General features: G+C 34.0%; 2 protein-coding genes across 4 annotated transcripts in view; both read left to right on the top strand.

The window, feature by feature from the left end:
• LOC123006874 overlaps positions 1-4,390 on the top strand; it is a 30,901-nt gene extending 26,511 nt beyond the window's left edge. Inside the window, exons 49-51 of the mRNA XM_044401764.1 lie at positions 2,944-3,075; positions 3,717-3,916; positions 4,227-4,390. Of these exons, the coding sequence (XP_044257699.1) occupies positions 2,944-3,075; positions 3,717-3,916; positions 4,227-4,286 (392 nt within the window). The 3' untranslated portion in view covers positions 4,287-4,390. The remainder of the gene's footprint in view (positions 1-2,943; positions 3,076-3,716; positions 3,917-4,226) is intronic.
• Positions 4,391-6,573: 2,183 nt separating this feature from the next.
• The window catches only part of LOC123006511 (tyrosine-protein phosphatase 99A), a 102,820-nt gene continuing 87,337 nt past the window's right edge, over positions 6,574-22,056 (top strand). Inside the window, exons 1-3 of one of the 3 annotated variants that reach the window (XM_044401043.1) lie at positions 6,574-6,850; positions 12,194-12,502; positions 15,924-16,047. In XM_044401043.1, coding sequence (XP_044256978.1) covers positions 6,781-6,850; positions 12,194-12,502; positions 15,924-16,047 — 503 coding nt within the window. In that variant the 5' untranslated portion in view covers positions 6,574-6,780. The remainder of the gene's footprint in view (positions 6,851-12,193; positions 12,503-15,923; positions 16,048-22,056) is intronic. The other 2 variants (XM_044401044.1, XM_044401045.1) reach the window with 2 other exon arrangements.

Here is a 22,056-nt window from a genome sequence, read left to right as displayed (position 1 = left end):
TAAGTAGCACTGTCAAAATAATTCAATTCAAATAATAAAGCACTACACACTGGAAATTCAGTAGCTTCAGAAATTTACCGATGTCATTACTTGTTTCATTATGTTTACTGTGTAAGAGTATTAGTGGTAATAGTCTAAAGTTACATAAAGCTTTATTTATTTTATTCAAATAAAACAGTTGTTGTTCTTTCATTGTTAAGTAAAAAGCTTTTTATTACATTGTGTGCTCTCGCATCCACCATTTTTAACATTTGACTTAATTAATGGTCATTTAGATTAGCAAAGTTTAGGTTATGACTTGCAAAAAGTTATTGATGTGTTAATTTTTTTGTTAAATTTCTGGGGGCTTTTAATTCAATGTTGTAACTTAAAATAACCGCTCTGCCTTAGATCCTATAAAAAATTATACTGTTTTTATTACGAGTTTTTCTATTATTCGTAGGCGAAAGCGGAATGTTGAAGGTTAAAAAAAAGATGTATTCTTTATTTTTTTAGTTATAGCTTTTTACACAATGTCGGATAAGTTTACGCCTGGGCTAACCGTAGCAGATATTAAAATTATTAATTAAAAAAATGCAAGATTTTTTCAAGATGACAGTCGTTTCATCGCTTTTGGTTATGGAAGTTTCAAAATTGAAATTCGGCGTTTGCTGGATTGTAATGGATATGCAAAGAAGTCAAACATTGTGACTTCAAGTATTGTGTGAAAAAAGTGGCCATGCCATTGAGATGTTCTCAAATAGCTTTTGAGCAGTTATATTAAACGTAATGTTAACAGAGAGTGCTTTTGTTCGAATAGAAAATTTCGGTTATGTGAATTGCAGTGTTATCGTCGGATGTTATTCTGTACAGACTAGGATGCACTGAATGTGTTATTTTTGCGAGACATGATGCCGCCCCCTAGAGTTATAAAATGTTCATTATGGAAGAGCACAGATTTAATCTCAGCGTATGTGTGTCTGATTTTGCGAGATACTGTAAATAAATAGCAATCTCGGGTAATCCACACTTTTCGCGCACGTGCTGCTCTATTCGCATTACAAAATGTGACCCTGTGGTATCTTTGGAATGGCCCAGCGGCGGCCAATTTCTATATCTTGCGAATTCATTACATTTCATGATACGCGTCCTAAGATTTGAGACTCCGACACAAGCTGCGTGTTGGGAAGCTGTTAATCTATTGTTGTGTAGTCTGTGTGTAAATGGAAAATAATAGAGTGCGCGACGTTATTAATAAATTTGCATATGAAATAATTTGGTTTAGTGCATGTTGTGTTCGTTTGAATGTATATACGCGCTGTTAAATACCTAGGACTTTTGAGCTTTACCGTCAAAAAATATTAATTTCATCTTCATACCTGTAACTGGAACCACATTTGCGCAGTTTTCAACGGTTCACCTGCATTATGCATGCGGACTCAGTCGGTAAATCTCTGAAACGAGCGTGGAAGAATTGCGGCTTGCACTTATATCAGATGATGTGATTATATAGATTCGAGTTTGAATTTTTCCGGATTATAATTGATAACGTAACTTGACTAATTAATTAGTATCAGAATTCCGACCAAAGTTTGCTTGTAGTAGGTTCTGAACGGAATAGGTAAGCGTCGACTATCTGATAGAGCCGCATAAACTCGATAACTAGGCGTCTCCTACGTACACTATAATTTTGGCTGGCTATACGTAATATATGCCATACACCAATGCATCCGACCGTCATTCGTCCGCTATTACAAATGTTGACTTAAACCACAATAGTTAATATATTCATCCACAATGTATAATGTGGGGAAACTGACAGGGTTGGGCAGGCAAGGTTGTTGCGGTTGAAAATGGTTCGTAGCCCAGCTCGCAAAAAGCGAAAAACACAACTATTATTCTATCTCTTCTCCAGTCGGCAGATCTAAACGTTTGACATTTTTATGCCACGACAAACACACCTCACAATTAATGTCGGAAAACTTGTAGTATCGAACAAATATAGCTTTTTCTAAGTGGTAATATCTGTTTCCACATCTTTAGAAAGTAGTCAATTCACAATTTTCAAATCAATATATACACTTATTAAGCAAACTGGGTAGATACGGTTTTCCCCGTTGAGTTTATAGTTGATTTAAATTATTTCTCTGAAAAATTCCTATTTTTTTAATGAAATCAATTTTAAAATTACGTTTGTACCGCAACTGAAAACAGATAGAGCGATTAATTAAAAGTAAAGTTTTGAAGAGTCGGGAAATTGAAAGTATAGCATTATTGTGAAACACATTGTACGTTGAATAGGTAAAATGCTGAAAAAAAAGCCTCGAACTTGTCGAATTTGGAACTGTTCCAATCCAACTGTCAGTTTCAATCGCGCTCTTGATAATTGATAAAGATAGACGCAAAGAAATGTCGAAACGCTGAGCATCGTGAAAGGTATTTCCAGTGATCCGGAATATTGCTTGGTTTTTATCTTTAGCCCGATGTGATTATTTAAATTTATTGTATAGCACTGATATGAAGAAAAATTATGTTTCAAATCCAGCAAATAATTTCAGTCCAATGAAGCCGTCTCAACTACTGTCACCTTCATAATAATGAATTTACTCACACAAGATTGTCGGAATTCCGCTAATATTCCATTACAAAGCACATCAGGAAAAGGATTTAATGACCATTGCATAAAACACGAAACATGAAAGTGACCGACTGTTCCTGCCTAGACTATTGAATAACCAAATAAAATTCGGGAGCTTCGCTAACACACAATGACCTTTTCTTGTTTTCCACGTTAACGTGTGGCGAATCTACATTCTTATCTATATGTAAACTATAAATTCACTTATTCCTCAAATCTTATATTAACTTTATTAGTGCAAATTGTACTCAATGGGGTATTTGTTATTTAAAATGTCTGGAAGTAAAATTTTGATTTGATTAAATAAGTTACACTTTTGGTTTCAGGGATTGACAGAAGGACTGCATATTCAAAAAAGGATATTCACGGACTTCTAGGTGACGTGGCTTTGCGAAAGCAGGTCGGCCTTCCAAAATCCACCCTAGGCTATTGTGCGCCTCTGGCGTTAGAAACTAATGGTAAGTTTGTCTCTGTCCTGAATCCGATGCCATGGCACATATAGTCCGAAATGGGCCATTCTCTTGGCGCGCCGCCGGTCAGGATCCGAGATAAACCTGATGTTCTTCGTTGGCTACCGACGTCACCCGTCTCTTGTCTTGTATTCACAGAACTTGCAACGGATTTTCAATTCGAAGGTTCTTCGACAAATGCACGCAACGTTTAATGGATATCTAAAGAAAGCCGTTACTTTTCTCCTTTATTTTGAGAGCTTCGCGCACTTTAACTGTTTACTCGAGAATGAACCTGGTATTTACGAGTTCGCAAATTCCGACCGTCTCTGATCGTGCACCCACATCACGCTTTACGAATACTAGCTTGTTTCCGGCGTCATATGTGAATTACCGTTCATTACGCTATGATTCTATTAAATTAATCACTAATATCGGAAATTATTCCAATGTAACCAATAACCGTTTACGAGATAAAAAATAACCTTGAGTAGATTCGTGGTAGGCACTCTGCTATCGTGCTTTACGCTACTTGAATTTGGATCCAAATGTATGTCCTCACCTGACCACCACCTATACATCTTATACTGAGTGATAGATGGATGTATTGGCGATCATCGTGTAACTAAACTGGTTCTGGTTGTTTCTAGGAACCGTTTTCAGCGGCAAAAACTTGCAGTCAGAGAAGAGGGGTAACATTAAGAAATTCGCAACCGTATTTGGCAAGCGCGTTGCGGAAACTGCCCGACCTACAAAATGTGTCGATTGTGAATGTACCGCTTTCAACAGTGGAGTCTCTTACATGGATTGCTACCAGTGCACGGTTCCGACGAGGACAAATATTGATTATGTGAGTATTCGCGATACACCTATTAAATCGTCGCCTTCAGCCGCACGCGTTGCGTTTTGTAATTCTTCAGTCCAACAAATGGTACTTCTCCCCGAACGGAATTGCCACTAAGTTGCCCGTTGCTACTTCTCATGTCTCACGCCCACTCTCAATTCAATCCAGAATTTATATTCTCACAAAATTTATACGACACTTCGTTGTCGACCCTTTTTCAAACTATTCATTTTCTACTTTATACTGTTCACTTCGCTTCAATCTTTCTTGCAAAAACTCCCCTTAAAAATTATTAATTTTCTATACCGTGTTGCAGGGTTTCGACGAAACCTCCGCACTTTTCCAGAGTCAGTCGTTTGAAGATGACGAGTTGTAGAATCATCTGCGTGATTACTTACTTGTCTAGAACGTAAAGATATTTATAATTTTTAGGAAAATTTCTGCTGTACATACAAATAATAAAAAAAATTAAACAGAAAATGTCTTTACTTCATGTACCTTAATGCCCTCTAAGACTTTGCTAAGATAGCGATTGTTAAAGCTGACAGTGATGTACGAGAATAATTTAGGTGATGTATAATATAATAAATAATAAAGGTTGTCAGTTCGGATATTAAGTAGGGTCGGTTTATGGGACTTGTATATGAGCTTAGTCACTGCGCCACCGGAATCCTGAACTAGTCCCACACACGCGTTCACTATTTATGAAGAGTATTTGTGTAGAGTTTCTAATTATGCACAATCTTCATTAAACACATATTTGTGATGCCACGAGGAATATTCCGGAGCTTCAGCGCATTTACAGACTTTCAATAATTACTCGGAACTCAGTTCGTTCACAAGTCAGAGATATCCTCCTGTACATTCAGCTTTCATCAGACCTTTTTTTGTATCACCGATTGTTGATTCGTGCTCGATTCAACACAAAGACCCCTATTCCATTTTATTAAATACTTCGATTCTTGAGAATTTGCCGATTGCGAACCTGTCTAAAATTAACAATCTCGCCCCTTGACAATGCTAATTCCGTTCGTCCTCAAGACTCATTAAAATTTGCATTTAAACTTATTATTTCTCGCATTTTAATTTGAGTCGTGTTTGCCAACAAGTTCGAATAGTGAAAAACACGAGAGCTTTGAATCGTATCTTCGCTAATTTAAGTACAAACTGCGGAAGTTGAAGTTTGCATTAATGATCCAATTGTTTATTTTTCCAAGATGACATTTTGAAAAATTGGAACATTAGTATTCAAGTGAAGGCAGTCAGACAAACCTCGGAAAGAGGTTGAAAGTCAACCCTCGCGGGACTAGAGAGAACAATCTTTCGCATGACAACCAGCTTGAGTTTGGAGCAACCGTCGCCGTCGCCCCACTCAAGAAGGTTCAATTCGCGTCACCTAGAAATTGAAACTAAAATACATAAAAAAAACTGTCTGCACTGTATTTGAAATTTCATCGAATCAGCGTGCATAAATCACGAACCACGCTTTGAATTTATATGCGTGGCGTCGACGATGCACCGCCAACAAAGACTTAATAGGAGAAAATGTTATACGCGAACTTGAAGAGCAGACTAGTGATTTATTCGCACCAGGTATGAGAGGACAAGCTTATCTTTTGAATGATGGTCCTTGTTAAAAATCCGTAGCCTATTAGGATGTCGGTGGGGAGTACGCTGGCAGAAATACGGCTGCCCTGAACGCTGCCCCCCGTTGGCCGTCCCGTAGTGATGCTGCTCTCTCTTGTTCCGTTTTCAACCAGGCGCGTGACACAGAGTTCAATCGTGTTTTCGACAACTACGAGAATACGAAATGTTGCACTCAAAAACGCAAATTACAAGATTTTAAGTTTGTGACTGGAATCGTAATTCATACCAAAATGCAAAAACTGATATATTTGAGATGAAAGTGTCGTGTCTTTAATCCGTGCTGCGAAGACTGGCGGATTATCCATACAGAAAGGTCGTTAGTTCTTTACGGCTGCTACATCAACTAAGATACCTAACTCTCTCGAGTTGAAGCAATTTAACAATCTATTGTACCGGAACGATATGCCCCACCTAACTAAACCATAATGTTAAAACACCCCAATTGATTCAATTTTACCCGAGAGGGTCGGAATAAAAATGTTTTCGATCCCGTTCCTTTTCCAGCTCCACTTTTTCTTCTCTACTAGGCAAAGTGCAGTAGAAACACGGATGAGCAAGCTGGGAGCTATTATAGAGTCGGTCGTTAATATAAATTATTTTGAAACAATACTGAAATGTGAAGGGTACAAAAAGTATCTTCCATCGATTTTGGTACTTAGGATCGTGTAATTTATTGAGCGACTTTGGATAATATCAAAAGCATGTGGGCCCTGCTCAAGTTTTAAGCTTAGTACAGTGGATTTCCTCGAACATGGCGACGTGTGAACACCTGGGGGTTAGTTATGAGGGCCTCGATTGCCGATCTCACTTACAAAGTTGAAAATCGGTGCCGAAACACGGATTCGTTTACGCAAAAGATCCGCGGGGCACGAGCTGGTGGCGGCGAGGGTGCGCGAAACCACGCGTCTTAGGGCGCACGCTTGCACTCGCGAGGAGGGAGAATAAGTCGGGGGCGGCAAAGCCGCCGGCTATGTGATTTAGTTTCTACCCTCTCCACGCGATGTCCGCACAACTGGTGTTCGCTTGTAATATTGGAAATCGTCAGTACATTTGCACACGCGACCCGATGCGACAAGAAGCGCGCTATTTTATTCTTGATTAATTAATCCGATACGAGAGATGTGTTCTTGTTCCCGGTGTTTTTGATATGTGAGTGCGGTTTAAGATGCAATGAGATGATGGCATGTGGGACTTCACTGTGGTAACTCGGTGCAGTCGGCACTATGTGGACGTTTCTCTGCTATTTTACGGTCCTCGCAGCGTGGATCTTCGCCTTCGAAAAGCGCATCTTCGGTAAGGCACGCTCAATGGCACAACACGACTCCCTCCTTTGTTTCAACTCTCAAATCCACACGTGATTTCCGCCACTAATTACTATTTATGAAACAAACAACTTGCCTTTGCGCTCAGACAATGCAACAACTGCAATATTTGTATTTGCAATTAATTTAGCGATAAAATCTGTGAAGCGACAATGTTTTCAATGAAAACATTATGGATATTAATAGAAACGAAATACGCAAAGGCGATATAAAAACACTATATTACCACGACTCAAAATTTAGCATCGTCGGATCACGGCCTTTATTTTATCTTTATGACTTTGTCGCGTCTTTATTGTAATAACGTTGTTTCCTAAATTAGAAATCATTCGATAACATTTTACTGACAATGCATCACCACAGAATTAATCGGTCATTCCGTATCGTGCAATCTGAACGAAACCCCTCGACCAATTATCTTGATTAAGGAACCACACTTTGAACGCATAAAAAACAAACAAATCTTCCGATCCCTGTTACGAACAACATAAAACTAATACCACACGAAATGTATACTGAAAAAAATACACCAAATCAACACATTTCCATCGATATCCATTAAGACTTAATGAAATTGAAACAGATTTGTGTCACGTGTATATCATCAGAATTGACAAGATATTAAACATGGCCTTGTCATATGTCGTTTTTTACACACGCATGCTCTCCATGAAACATTTCCTAGATATATACGAATCAAATATGTATTATACATGCCATTTGGAGAAATTACCTTATAAATTGTGTTATACATGAGAATTTAATGTCATCACTGTTCAGAATGTTACGTTTCTTTTTAGGAAAAATCAGAAAAAATCTTTTTTACTCAAACATTTCAACCTTTATTTATTCGGGATTTTTTAAAATAGAAAGAAAACGGCCAGCTCTTAAACAGCCAGCCGTTTTACCTGGTTTTTATCCCATACATAAAACAAAATGCCGCCATCTTCATTTAAGTCTAGCAAAGAAAAGTATGCCTGTTAAAATTTCTCTTTACGTTTATAGCCTTATTATTTTTAACAAACCACTCGGAAGCTGTAAATTACCTAAAATATTTTGGCGCTTCCACTGCTCTACTAAAAATCCTGTCTTCCGCCATTCAAACAAATCACTGTTTGCATACAAGAAAAGCCACTTTTTCAATTTAAATTCTCTTTTTTATATAGACAAACAAAATTAAAAATTACGCTTGTTAAACATTTTCCTTATGCCGTCAACAAAAAGTTTGATTAAATTCATTTGAGAAAAGATAAAGCTTTATAAATTCAAGGCACGTGATCGCTTTCTTACGACAGTTTCCTCAAACTATTTCTGAACAATCAGAAAAATAATTCTCATCAATTGGTCAGCGATAAAAGAAACGTGGAAGAAAGTTTGCAAAAGAAAAAATTGAAACAAATAAAGAAAGATATTTTTATTTTCATAAAAAATATACAACACTTTGATGAAACTTTCGTTAATTTTCTTGCAAAATACTGAAAAGTAACAGCTATTGAAGCTCGTGTTACATGTAGCATGAATAAAAGTTTGGTGGAAGTTTTACAGCGGCGCTTTAGCGGTGGAATAATTAGAGAGGTGGGTGTTAAAAGAACAAGGTTTGGGTAGAATTAGGCAAACAAACGAAATTCTTGGGAAATAGGGTAATTATTTGCAAAGTGAGTATGAATGCGGCATTTTCAAGAATTATGCTACGAATAACATCGAAACTGCTGTGGTAGCAACATATATTACAGAGACAAATGGATGTAGAACGAGAACTAAGTGAAACAGTGGACTGAAATAGGTGAGAGCCGAGAAATGTGTGGAATTAGCCTCGAATATAGCCAATGAAAAGAGGATCCAGCCGCGCCAAAAACTTACAACAGCCGTCGGATCTCAAATAAATATACCTCACACTTGGATGCACCATTTCTTACCCTCTGTTTAATACCACTTTCTCATCTTTTTATCCCGGCTTGATAACAGATAACTTACTACTACGAACACCACGGGGGCACTCTCTTCTAACTCGTCCCTTTTCCTCAAACTTTATTATATAATTATACTCTCTTTATGTATAATAATATTATCTACACAATCAATTACATTGTTTTCATACAAAGCAAAAGCCTTTCATCCCTTTGCACAACACATCCGCTTAAGAATACAGGACCATATTCATTCACTTCACGTCAAAGCATATGTACATTTTCAGTGAACGTAAAAAATTTCCTTAAATTAATATTTTTGCTTGCGCTGCAAAACTAATTTCTTCCACGTCATTTAACACAAAAGCCGACAATTTTAACCCGTTTCAAACAAATCATCTATTTCAAGAACACTGTAAGTAAATTGAAGATTCCACCCATCTCACAAGGCGGCAAAGAATTTTTAATCTTTCCACGGTTGAACTTGATCGATAGGTCATTTGACTGTTAGAAACATCACCGCTTTACAATAAACGGATTATTGATAAAGAAATGAATTGTGGCTCGCTTATTTCCAGGAAGTGAAACTAACATAGTTGTGAATCAGGAATAATGCATACGGCCTAGTGCTCTCTCCACTTTGTTTAAATATTAAATTCATTTACATTGACTCAACTACACTAATGCAACAAAAAATAAAACTCTCCATCATACCAAAGTATAGGTAATCATCATTAATAACAATTACAACTATAGGCCAGTTCTCCATATGCTATTATTATCAAAAATTACTCAACTTGAACTGGTCATGTAAATTAGAGAGAAAAAGACCCAGATAATACGATAATATTTATTTGAAACGAGATGTCATTATACCACCCTTCACAAGTATTGTGTGATTTTTACGTCATAACATTGATTTTCTCGAATTTCTTTCTTTGCTTTGTCCAACTGGACTTGAAATTCTTTCAGCTGGAAAATCTGCCTACCACCACCACTAACTTTGACAAAGACTGAAGAAAATTGACCGAAACGTATTATCAAAGAAACGAGGGTGTCACCCTCTGTTTTGATTTGTTTTTATTTATTAGGAAAAATGTACACACATTTTTGTCTCATTAAACTTTCATTCCTAGATATTAAATACATTAAACCATCGTAAATTTTTTGCTAAAGAAAATGGCTTCACAAATTTACAAACTGATGTAGTGATGTGAAACTTTACAGTTTGAACACGCTTATATTAAAAAAAAAAATTGACACAAAAAATATATTATATCACAGCGTCAGGTTTAATTTTTTCGAAACAGAAATTTTGAATTAAAAAAATCTTTCTCCCAATAAAAAATTTATTGGCCGAAATACTGTTTTCAAAACAAAATAGATGTTTATCTTCTTTGATTGAACAGATAGAGTATAAGTATAGTTATTTGATTGAAATCCTAATTCTGCCAGTAAATATTTATTGGCGTTTGGATGAAAATGAAGACAATTTTTAGTAGCTTTATTTAAACTTTTGCTAAAGGAACTACTTGAAACAAGAAAGCACAGTTTTTTTTTTCGTATTTCCAACACTATCTTTATTTTATATGTGCGAAAAATTTCCTTCTGGCTATCAAGAGAAAAAGATCTAATTTAGTGGATTTTCCATTTTAAGAAAAAGATTACTCATTTGTACTGCAATTGTAATGAATTTTATTAAGTTTGTAAATGTAAAGTCTTTAAAAATAAGAGAAGATTCTCTTCAAAAAGCCATACATCAAGCAGGAAATTTGTGTATTCAAAATGTGTTGAAACATTTGGCAAACTCACGAAATTTAGTTTTTATATTGAAATATTCTCGCAAATAAGATACTAATCGATTGAAAAGATGAATGATTGATGAGAGATGCATAACACTTGTTGTGTTCATGTACAAATAATCGCTAGATACATAATATATTACAGTTTCACATTTAAAGTATCAGTTTATTGCTTTACAAGACAACGAAGTTTTTTCTGAGGGAACTCAAAGTATCCCATCCATCACTAGTCAATAAATCTGCAATCATTGTGATAAAATTTTCTCTCTGAGGGAACTGTATCACAACGAAGTAACATCTTTTTTGCTAGCCGTCGGTAAATGTTCAAACTTGGTGGTCGTCTCATGTTTACAAAAAGAGCAATACCGCTTGAGAGAATATTTCGAAATTGTGTAAAACTTTCCCGTAATAATTATGAAAATTGTTTGAAATTGAAAAATGTTTCGTTTGCTGTGTTTTCGAAAGCTAAATCAATTAGTTTGTTTCACTGTAGAAGTACGAGTAGGTAAAAGTTATCGAGATGGAATGGATATTTTAATAAACTTTCTAGCGGCTTCATGATTAGATTTGAAATTAAATAACCGATTCCCTATTAAAATGCCGTAAAATTTTGAGAGAATAAGTGGCTCTTGTTAGTTTTGTACTTTTGCAAGATGTTCATCAATTTTATGTGGGGCTTGGTTGGTGTACCTTATTTAATATTGGCAAAAGCCGCTTCCTTCTGAGAATAATTTTGTGGGCGGTTTGTGGCACAATACAATTATGCAAATTATTAATTATTACTGTGGCGTGTTTAAGCGAATTCTAAGAAATAATTTGAGATAATTATTTGTCTGGTTTAATAATCTGTTCTAAAAAGTAAATTTAAAAATGAAACAAGTTATGTGTTAAAAATCTTCAACAGCCAAGAAATATTGTGTGAATATTTAAAAAAAATAAACAAAAAGTAAAAGGGAATTATTACCGAGTCCGTGTATCAAAGTGCAAAAAACATCTTACTGTGTAACAGGAGAAATGTAGAATCTGTAAATTTAGTAGTTAAGTTTGGAAAACTCCCTTAAGTATCCGGGGTCTACGGAGAGAACTGATATGATCCGGGAGAAGGCATTTTGCTTAGAATTTTATTTTGTACGGAATCTTGAGAATTTATTTGCATAACGTTTTATAAATAAAGAACGCGAGTCAGATGATTGATTTTTAATAGATTGCTTGGGGACTTTGAGTTTCGAAAAGGTAATTCTAACCTTTGAATTGACGGTGCAAATGTGAATTTTCGCCAAGAACGTCATTTATAGTATATTAAGATTTGTCTTGATCGATATTACGTAACTCAAATCAAGCCATTTCAATGTGAGAAGCATTTCAAATATGACGCTTCTGACGTTTATATTGCTTTTTTATATTTCATATAGATATGTGAGTGTTGTAAACATTGTAATATATCGTGTGGCCGTTCTGCCTGAGCAATTTTTATCTTATAAATCAAAATTTGAATTTTTAGTGAAAATGACAAGGAAGTTATAGAATAACTTAATCACGTAAGCTTCGTATCACATTTTCATCACAAACTGCACAGTTCACTGTCTTGTTTGTTTTATTTTGCAGATGTAACAAACCTGCCTGTCCAAAGTATCATCATCAAAGCGGGCGAAAACAAATCTCTTGCTTGTCCTGGAGTAAACGAACACTCTTTAGTGATAGCCTTAGAATGGCTCTCTCTAACTCACAACGTCAAGCTGGTGGAGTTCATGAGTGATTCTACAACGGTCTGGGTTAATCAGCATCGCATTGCACTTCTTCCTGATACTTTCGGATTAAGTTTTCATCCCGCAATTGCCGAGGACAGTGGTGACTATGTTTGTTTAGTTAATAGCAGACCCAAACCGGATGGCATCGTTCGTCTCATAGTGCAAGGTATGAATTTCTCCGAAATTTACTTAACTAAATCTAGACTAAAAATTCTTCCCACCGACCTACCCAATTATATGTCCAACGCTAAATGGACTAAACTTTAATTATTTAACAAATCTCGGTTACGAGAACCTCGTTCTGGCACATCTGCTTGTTTCCTCACAAACTGCGGTTTACTCTCATTACTGTTATCGCAAATGTTGCATAAGATGAGAAAATTTGGTCAATTTTTAGAACTTTCTCTGGAAAAGGAGACTAACCAAAAAACTTCTCAATGGAGCGCAATGTATTATTTCCTTTTTCAACTCTTTAAATCGGCTTTACACCGCGAAAAGTTTAACGACCTTATAAATCATCTCTCTGGATTTAACATTACATGTTTCTTTTGTATTATTGACTTTTCCGGTATAAGGAGTGAAGCGGAACATAAAAATTAATGAAAAATGTAATATATCTGGTGCTGTTCAACCGTACAAAATATACGCCATCCTCCACTTAAATATATTAATAACCGTTCAACGATAAAATTGAAAATTGATTCAAATTTACTATAAAATTACTTTTACATTTTACTTTTGGTTCCATTTTTCCACAAACTTTTTACATAAAATCCCAAAGCTCACAAACAATTTTAATAGTACCTTGCAATCAAAACAATGCGATATTCATTGATGGAAACATAATGCTATTTTAAGCCACTTTAAAATAACGTAACAGCGTAATCAATTTAGCAAACAGAACTAAATTTATTTATCTTCAAATGCGGTTCAATTTAGATGCAAACGTTAAATAAAAAACAAAGATTAACAAAGATCAACAAAATTTCAATCTTGTAATTAAAAAACTTTTAACCTAGTTTTATGAAATCTAAAATTAACGTTAAAGAATTCCCATTTCAGCAATTAGGACGACTTCATTTAAACGCTTCATACATCGAACTCGCTGCAAATTAGACAAGCAAATTGGTCACCTTTTTTATTTTACCCTTGTTTCTTATGTCGTTACTTACTCGCTCGTCTACATTTTTCATTGATTAAAGGTGTTTTTAAAGTAAAAAATATAAATGTAAAACGCAATCACTTTAATGAAACATTTGACAGAAGCCATGCACGGCTAATGTGTTAAAATCAAATTAGCTTTTACACAGAATTTTCAAGAGTTTTTCATTCCGTTAGAAATAACTAAATTTGCTATTTGTTCGATTATTGTATGTAATAGTATTTATTATGGAAAATACAACGCCGATTGAACCCTTAATTAATATAGACACCGATTTTTAAAGTATCGCTTGAATTACCAGATTGTAGTTTTCAAATTATAGCACATTTGTTATGCGTTTTAATAAATAAGAAAAACTGCAATTTGAGAGCATTTACTAATTTATCCCTTTCTTTGTTAAACTAGGTCGAACTAAATTCGTACCATTATTTATGCAAAATACAAGTTTACAATTTAATGCTTCTATTTAAACAGCTATTTGTTTTATTTATTTTTGGCACTTAACAGAGATTCTGAATACAATTTATATCAACCCGTTTATGACGGCTACAAAGTTTCTAGCATCTATACAATTTTTTTTTCTCCGTGAGTAAACGTAATTTAACTTTATTTTCTTTATGCAACGCCATTTTCTTTTTAAATAAAGTTTTTAGGACACTGAAAACTTTAAACATTTAAATTAATTGTTCGTAATTAAAAAGTAGCCAAAATTGGTATTGGTTTAATGTATTGTCTTTAATCAAAATTTTTGTCCAAAAAAAGTTCTAACTAGGTTAAAGCAATAATATTAAATTATTGAGAGAATCAAGTTGTATAACATGAAAAAATGTCCTTTCAGAACCTGTTCTCTAAAAGTTATATACTACCAGCAATCTTCTTTCTTTCATTTTATCTTAGTGAAAAGCAAAAAAATGGCTATTAATATTCATGGGTTAAATCGGGGACATGATAGCCGCTATGAATTAAATGAAGCGGGTGGACTTGGCAAGAAACACTCTTTATATATATGAAAAGATTTTATTGTGTAAGTATAAAGTCCATTGCTTTAATGTTTAAGGGTGGAAAAAAGATTGTTTTTGCGGTTTTCTAGTTTCCGGTTTAAGTGAGCGATTGGTGATGCTGAATATGTTTAACGTAAATGAAACGAGAATCGTGCGAAACAATGTAAGTAACTGTGAGCAAGTAGTGGCGCATTTTACGCGTTAGTAATTTTGATTTATCAATTTTCGAAATCGAATTTGTCGACTGCAGCGAGGATACGAGGCGAAATAAAGTATACTGAAAAATATACGAGTATTAGCCGATCCCTTTTGTCTTTTCTCGAGCGAAAACTCGGACAACAGAAGCAGCCAGGGTGCGTTTAAACGCGATGAACATTTTTACGTATCATTAAAAATTTTAGAACTGTATACACACGATTTCGTCCCCTCTTAATGCGGCAATCGGATTAGCAACTATGCACCATATAGATATTTGCCGATATCCGGAAACGATCAAGTTAAACGCACCTATTTCCCGGAAACTGCGCCCCATTGTTCTTTGATTTCGTTTAGATGCATGAAACATGAAATGAGGTGTTAAGCCCTGGAGATTTACCAAACGCAGACAGTCGTTACGCAAAGAGAGGACGCAGCGACCGTTTAAGCTCAGCCGGTCTCCGGCTCCGGTCGCCGGTCTCTCCTTCCGGTGAACTGCAAGTGTTAAACTGAATCGATTCCGGGTAGCTATCATTTAGCAACCCGTCGCTAGTCCCATCCTCGCGTGCCGTTGCCGATAATTACACTGTTTAACTAAATGGAAAAACGCAAATTGTTTCCTACAGAATAAACCGGTTTCACTCCGCAGAATCCACACCTCTTTGACGCACTGAATTCACGCCTCCTTCCACACTTTAATAACAGATCTCAAACTCGCAAAACAGACTCACAGAAACCAACTACAACTGAGAACGCTGTTTAACTACTATATACGCAGTTATCACTGAGTAACTCAGTTAATTTCCTCCACGTGAGACGACCCTGTACTAGATGACACAAATTTTCATCATCCTTATCATTCCAACGCTAGAAACCGCAAAATATGCGACTGCACACCTTTATTATACGCTTCCCTGACTGAAATTCAAAATATACCACTCAAAAAAAGAAAACACTGATTCTTTTGCATTTTTAGGAAATTTCTATAATTTTTATTCAATTTTGTAAAATGAATTGTACATTTGAAGAACAGAATAAGAAACTAAGATTGCGCAAAAACGACACTAGCACCCAGCCTTTTCAAAAACATCAATTTAATTCTGTTAATTGAGTTTTTATTTTTACATTTTGCATGCAATATGTGCCACTCTAAACCTTAAATTGATGTTCTTTTTGAATCCTGAAGCACTTTTATGTTTTTTGTGTTGAAAATGTGTTTTTTTCTGTAGATGTGCCTGATGCGCCGGGTCGCCCTCTTATCGTCAGCTTTACATCTAGGTCGGTCAACCTCTCATGGGCCCCCTCGCAAGACACGCACCACAGTCCAATCACTCACTATATCATCCACACTCGGTAAGTATCCTATTTAACCTCCCCTAAATTTGAAAAATGTCAAGGCCACCACTCCCTAGTACTGATATATAACCGATAATAATCGCCATCCTCACCACCCTCATCACCTGTCAAAGTTCGCTGTGAGTTGTAAAATCATTTCATTTTCATGAAAACACAAACGTATCCCAGTGTCAGTGCGGTTTACTTTCGTACCAGGATTATGATGAATCCTTGTCGTTAGTCAAAATATTTAAGCATTCATCCGCGTTGTGCTAACTTAATTGTCATCGCTTCCATTGAATTTTACAAAGAAAGCGAGGACTCTGCGATTCGTCAAAAATGAATACTGAAAGTGATATGCCAAATTCATCGCTAGGTATTCTGTACTTTTGAATTTTTTTTCCTAATTCTCAAGATTTTGTCTTTTACGAAATGAGTTTGAGTTACCACGAATTCAAACACAACTAGAGACTGAAACAATAACAGTGAGCGGCTTTAATAAAGTGGGTTAATCAAAAACAATACAAACATACAATCCCAACAGAATCTAAAATTTAAATAAACTTAAAACGCGCTAATTACGAATTTATAAGCACCAAATAAAAATGGTGGATGCGCCGGGCAAAATAAAATATATAACTAAATCTTGTAATTGTCGTACACCAGTCTCTGTGTCCATTAATTGCGGCCTAGACTACACACAACAAGATTACTTTTTAGCCAAATCTAACAAAATATTTGTTTCCAAATTTTTATTGTCTGTGATGTTAATTATCTTTAAAAAACAAACATATTCCAATTGATCACGTCTGGTCTGTAAAAAATACAAATACAGACAAAGCAGAATTATTTGTTTAATCAAATTTACAAACAGCTGCCCCTCCCAACAAAAATAAATTTATATCACTTTCAGTAACTAAATTGTGTTTAAATAAATTAAAAAGAAAATATGATTTTTTTAAGTTAATAATATACAAGTAAAAAAATTAATGCTTTAATCAATGGCCAACACAAAATATTTTAATATTTTAACCTTACATTATTGGAAATGCAAAGAAATGAAAAATTGATAAAAATTAAATTGGAATTTGAATCGATTTGAAGAACAGCCTATGCATAAACGCTTTGGGATGTCTATAAATATAAACAATAATAGTATTAAAAGACAACAGTATTTTTACTCAAAATTTGATAACTTTGTAGCTAATTCAATGTCAACAGGAAAAACTCTAATGAGTTTTTATCTAATAATAAAAGTGACTATAAATACAAAAAAAACATTAATCAGTTAATTAAAATTTTTCTTTTGGTCAAACCTTGTTATTTATTTGTGTAATAAAGTTACTTTCAAAATTTGAGAACATAGTTTGTTAAATTATACAGAGGAAAATTTTGAATAGAGAGTATATTCTGTATTCATAAATTTTCCATACTAGGATTGTAACATGTTGACGAGTTCTTTTACCGTTTAAATTTAAGCCAATTAGTTTAAAAATTTGTTTGCTTTGTTAAAGCTGTTTGTTTGGACTTTTTCGATAGCATAATGGCCTCGCTAGTTTAAAATTAAATTAAACTGTGTATTTTGAGCTTGCGGACACTGATTACAAGAAAGATGGTTGAAAAAAAAATTACAAAAACTCAAGCTTTATGATTTTTTAGATGAATTTGCATGTAACATGTTAATTACTTTTATGTATGCATATGGGTCATACTAGACTGTTTGGATAAATTAAGAGCAACAACGTCATAATTTACGTCCAAAATTAAAAAAACCGCTCTGATACAAGTGATATGCCTACGCCCTTTTGTAATTCACCCTCATCTATTTTCGTTGGCCGATTTACATCAAATTTTATGGAAATAAATAAAAATATATCAGATACATCTGATGTATTTTTACCATTTCGGAAGTTGTCGTAAAAATGATTTAAAATTTTACGTTTATTGTTCCGCGAGGACACGGTAATCATGACAAATGTAATAGATATACAGGTTGGTCTGTCCCGTCCTTAATGATAAAAATAAATACTGACAAATTCACGTTTTTCATTCTTGTTTGTTTTATTAAATTAACTTTATGCACGGTTTCACGTAAGTATTGCCATATAATAATATTTTTAATGACGCTACATGCTTAAAAAATTGTTTTATCTCGTAATAACTATATCAGTGGACTCTTCCGTTTTTCAGTTAGGATTTTAAATACTTTCAATTAGAGCGGTGACAGTGATTTGTCGCTTATTTCTGGAATATGCAAAATGTTAATCTGTCGTGATCAGAGACCATACATATTTATGTATTCGCCCTTCAGAATGTGAAGTTATTATTAATGCCTTATTGCCGAGAGGGAGAAGTCTCTCGAGGATTTCCATGCGTCATATCAACGACATATAGTAAATATGTTTGATTTGTCAGAGGGAGAAAGTGCACGCACACAAAACTATTTCACGGAATTTAGTCACTTTTGTTGGAGGAATTACATTAAATGGGAGTGGCCATAAACTCTCTTATGTGGGTGTGAATAATGCTAATGAAAAATTATCAACGTTAGTTGAATGGCATGACAAATCTGAGACGGTTTATATCTTTTAGACAAATTGTATATTAACATACAGTACGTATATATACATAAAGTAACATGATAAATGATTAAAAGAAAAACTCTAAAGCCGTTTCATCGACTTTTTCAATAGGGGCGCTATGCACGGCTGCTTTTATAAAGAACATTTACTTTCAGTTCGGTTCTAGGACGTCGAAATAAAAATTTAAGCTCGAATTTCCATTCGCTTTTAACAATTCAACCAAAGAATTTTTATCACATGCAGATTTAGTACATTTACAATGTTTAAACTGATGGTCGAAAAAAGAAGAATGACCAAAATCGTTGACTAACATGGAATTGTGTTGAGAAACACACAAATTACAAAATTCCTTTTTATCCACTTTCTTTATTGTGTTTGATTTGCAGAAAAAGACTGTATTGCTTAAACGACATATATTCATGATTTTCTTTTCGGATTTTTTCTTTAACGATCACGTTTTATTTATATAAATTTGTAAATCCAATTTAGAATTATTAATTAGTCAATTAAACTCCACTGAATTTGGAAGGAATTTTCTAATTTTATATTTTCTTGAATGCTCAACGTTTGGATCTTACATATTTAAAATTGATCTATTAATGAAATGTTTTGTGCTTTTATACGCGTTGCAACAAAATTGTAAATTTTGAGGAAAAGACTGTGTTTATTAAACTTTGATTTCTATTCAGCAAATAGTAGAAGTTAATTAAGTTAGAAATTGGCCTAATATGTTATTCGCTCAACAAATTTTATATCTCAATAAACGATTTTAACAACAAAATTTTAATTACTTAAACTTTAACCAGTTTATTTTTAGTGCATTTTCACTGCCAAAAGCTTTTCTGCTAGAACAATGTTTGTGCACATGTAATTAGCTTAAAGAATAAACTAATTACTGGCGCTTTTAGTTTTGATTTAATTTAAGCTGTGGCATTGTTATGAAAAGAAGAAAAAAGAAGGTAATCCATTTCTACCTTGCAAAGTCAAAATCAATTGATTTTAACGTCATTTGGTGTGATACTTTTCCGCGTGATTAGATTTTGATGTGTTAGGGTTCGAGTTCTTTGTATCTTGGGTTCGAATATAATAGACAAAGACCCTGCCAAAAGCTCTAAATGAAATTCAAATCTGGTTTCATCTCACACTTTGCTTCATGTAATGGAATTGTTACTTTCTTGCCGCGATAAAAATTGAATTAAATCGACGTCTGCCATAAATTATTTCCATCTAACGATCCCAAAACAATTACTTTTCTTGTGTGTTATTGACTTGTTTAAAGCGAAACTCTTGGTGTTTTAATCAACGACGGTGCCACCAATGAGCACACCAAGAAATACGCTTACACCACAAACATCAAAGCTTATTTTAATTAATATTAATTACTTCTCTTTTTAATTAAATTTGTAAAACTCTACACAAACTTCCGACTCTCAGTCAATTATTTAATGATGAAAGAATGTCGCCAAAACAAAGTTCCCAACAAACTTTCTTGGTCACATCAAAATTTTATATTACACTATAATAGAAATTATGTAACAATTACAACTTTATGTTGGTTAAAAATTAATTAAGCAAAGTTTCATTTATTCCAATTAAGTTTGTACCACAAATCCTAGAAATGTATACATTGTCCTTAATAGCATAAATTAAACACGAACTAAATGCAGTTGTGCATTTGAACAATATTGTACTACATATTCATTTAACACCTAATAATTTAAATTTAATGAAATTGCAAATGTGTGCAGGTGTCATCTAGGAACTTAAAGTTCCGCAACTTTGCCGGCCTTCAGGCGTTTATCTCGACACTATATAACAGAATTTTATAGTTAACACTGACTGCAGATTATTCTATTAATGGGAGCTTCTACATTTGATAAGAACCTTACTTTTGACTTTAAAAGACATAACTTGGTTTTGAGTTTCTCTAAGACAAATTAAATATTGCAAATTGTGTTCGTGTTTGATCAATATTGCAATCTGTTGATGTTCAATTTTAGTGTAAAACTGGAATCTAACAAGATTTTTGATGTCGCTTCCGCCTATCACATAGGTAGCTGCTGTTAAACTGACAGTTTTAATTCAGCAATAAATTGATTTTTCTGCGACTACACAAAAATTTGAAACAAAAAAAAAGACTGTGATATTTTTTCACAAATGGTGATTAAATTGCAAAATGTTTCCGTATTTTAATGCCATATTTTATTAATATAATTTTTAGAATATGTTTTTAATGGTACGGTTAAGTCTCTTTGAAAGCTATAAACAAAAGAAAGGTTGAAATTGCGGAAAGTTAATAAAACCGTTAAAACTGGATTATATGGATTGTAAAATTAAGGAATTAGTGTGCATTTATGGCCTGCGTTGGAACTATTTTAACTATGTTCATAGTGTGGTTAATTTAGTTGCTATAAAGTTTTGCATTTTTATTAAGCTACCGTTAAATTTAATTACGTGGTTTAGTGCTGCGTTTGTGTAATAAGCGAGGGTGTGTTTTTAATAATTTCGGAAAATTGTGAACAGAGAGAATATAGGTGGCATGAGTCTTTGTGTGGTGTATTATATTTTTACAAAAGACAGCGAAAGTAATCCATTATTTAAAGTTCGGTTGTCATGATGTTCTGTGAGGATAACGTTCTGAAAGTGTTCTTTGAAGGGATAATGGGGTAGATTTTAAAATGTCGCGAAAATCCAATATAGGAGAGACTGCGACTGGTCTCATTATTTTGTTTAAAAACAATTGATAAATACTTCAAGTCATGTTATTGTTTTATTATTCTACATAGTCAATAAATTACATTTTAAAATAAATGAATTTACCGGTAAAATCTCAAGAATAGTTAAACTATTTTTATTTACTTTATTTGTCTAGATATACAGTGAAGCGTCCCAGCAATTCGAATTGTTGTTTACTCAAACAAACAATACTCTATGGAGTTCTAGGTTTTAAACACAAAGCCTTTCAATAGTATTACCTAGTTTACAGCCTATACGAGATAGTTTAAATACCCATGAGTTACGTTACATTTAGACGGTCGTAAATTTTAACTTCACATTCAAATGTTCATGAGTTTATTGTATTTTTATTGATTTATCACTTGCTGGTTTTTGCAAACATACGAATTTTTCTCGACGTATACATATAGAGTTTCATCCACACCAACAAACCTACTCGCAATTTTAAATGAAATCCTTTATCTTTTATGACTGACTTTCAGAATGTAATAAAATCAGTTACAGTTCCACTTTCAACTTTTGAATTCAGAAAAAGCTTTCAGTGCAAAATTATAAATTGATGTTATCCTGTGTCAATTCCATTTAGATTTTATTTTCATCTATCAAACATGTAATATTTTTGGCCAAAATAATCAAAAAAATCCTCCCACAATCAACAAAAAGCAACACAAAAGCTGTAACTCTAGGCCAACTTTATCCACTTGAAAAT

This window comes from Tribolium madens, unplaced genomic scaffold (genome assembly GCF_015345945.1).
Source record: "Tribolium madens isolate multiple individuals breed KSU strain unplaced genomic scaffold, Tmad_KSU_1.1 Scaffold_2;HRSCAF=44;Tcas5.2_LGX, whole genome shotgun sequence".
NCBI lineage: Eukaryota > Metazoa > Arthropoda > Insecta > Coleoptera > Tenebrionidae > Tribolium > Tribolium madens.
Note: the sequence above shows the minus strand (reverse complement) of the source record. Positions and strands in the feature narration are given on the sequence as shown.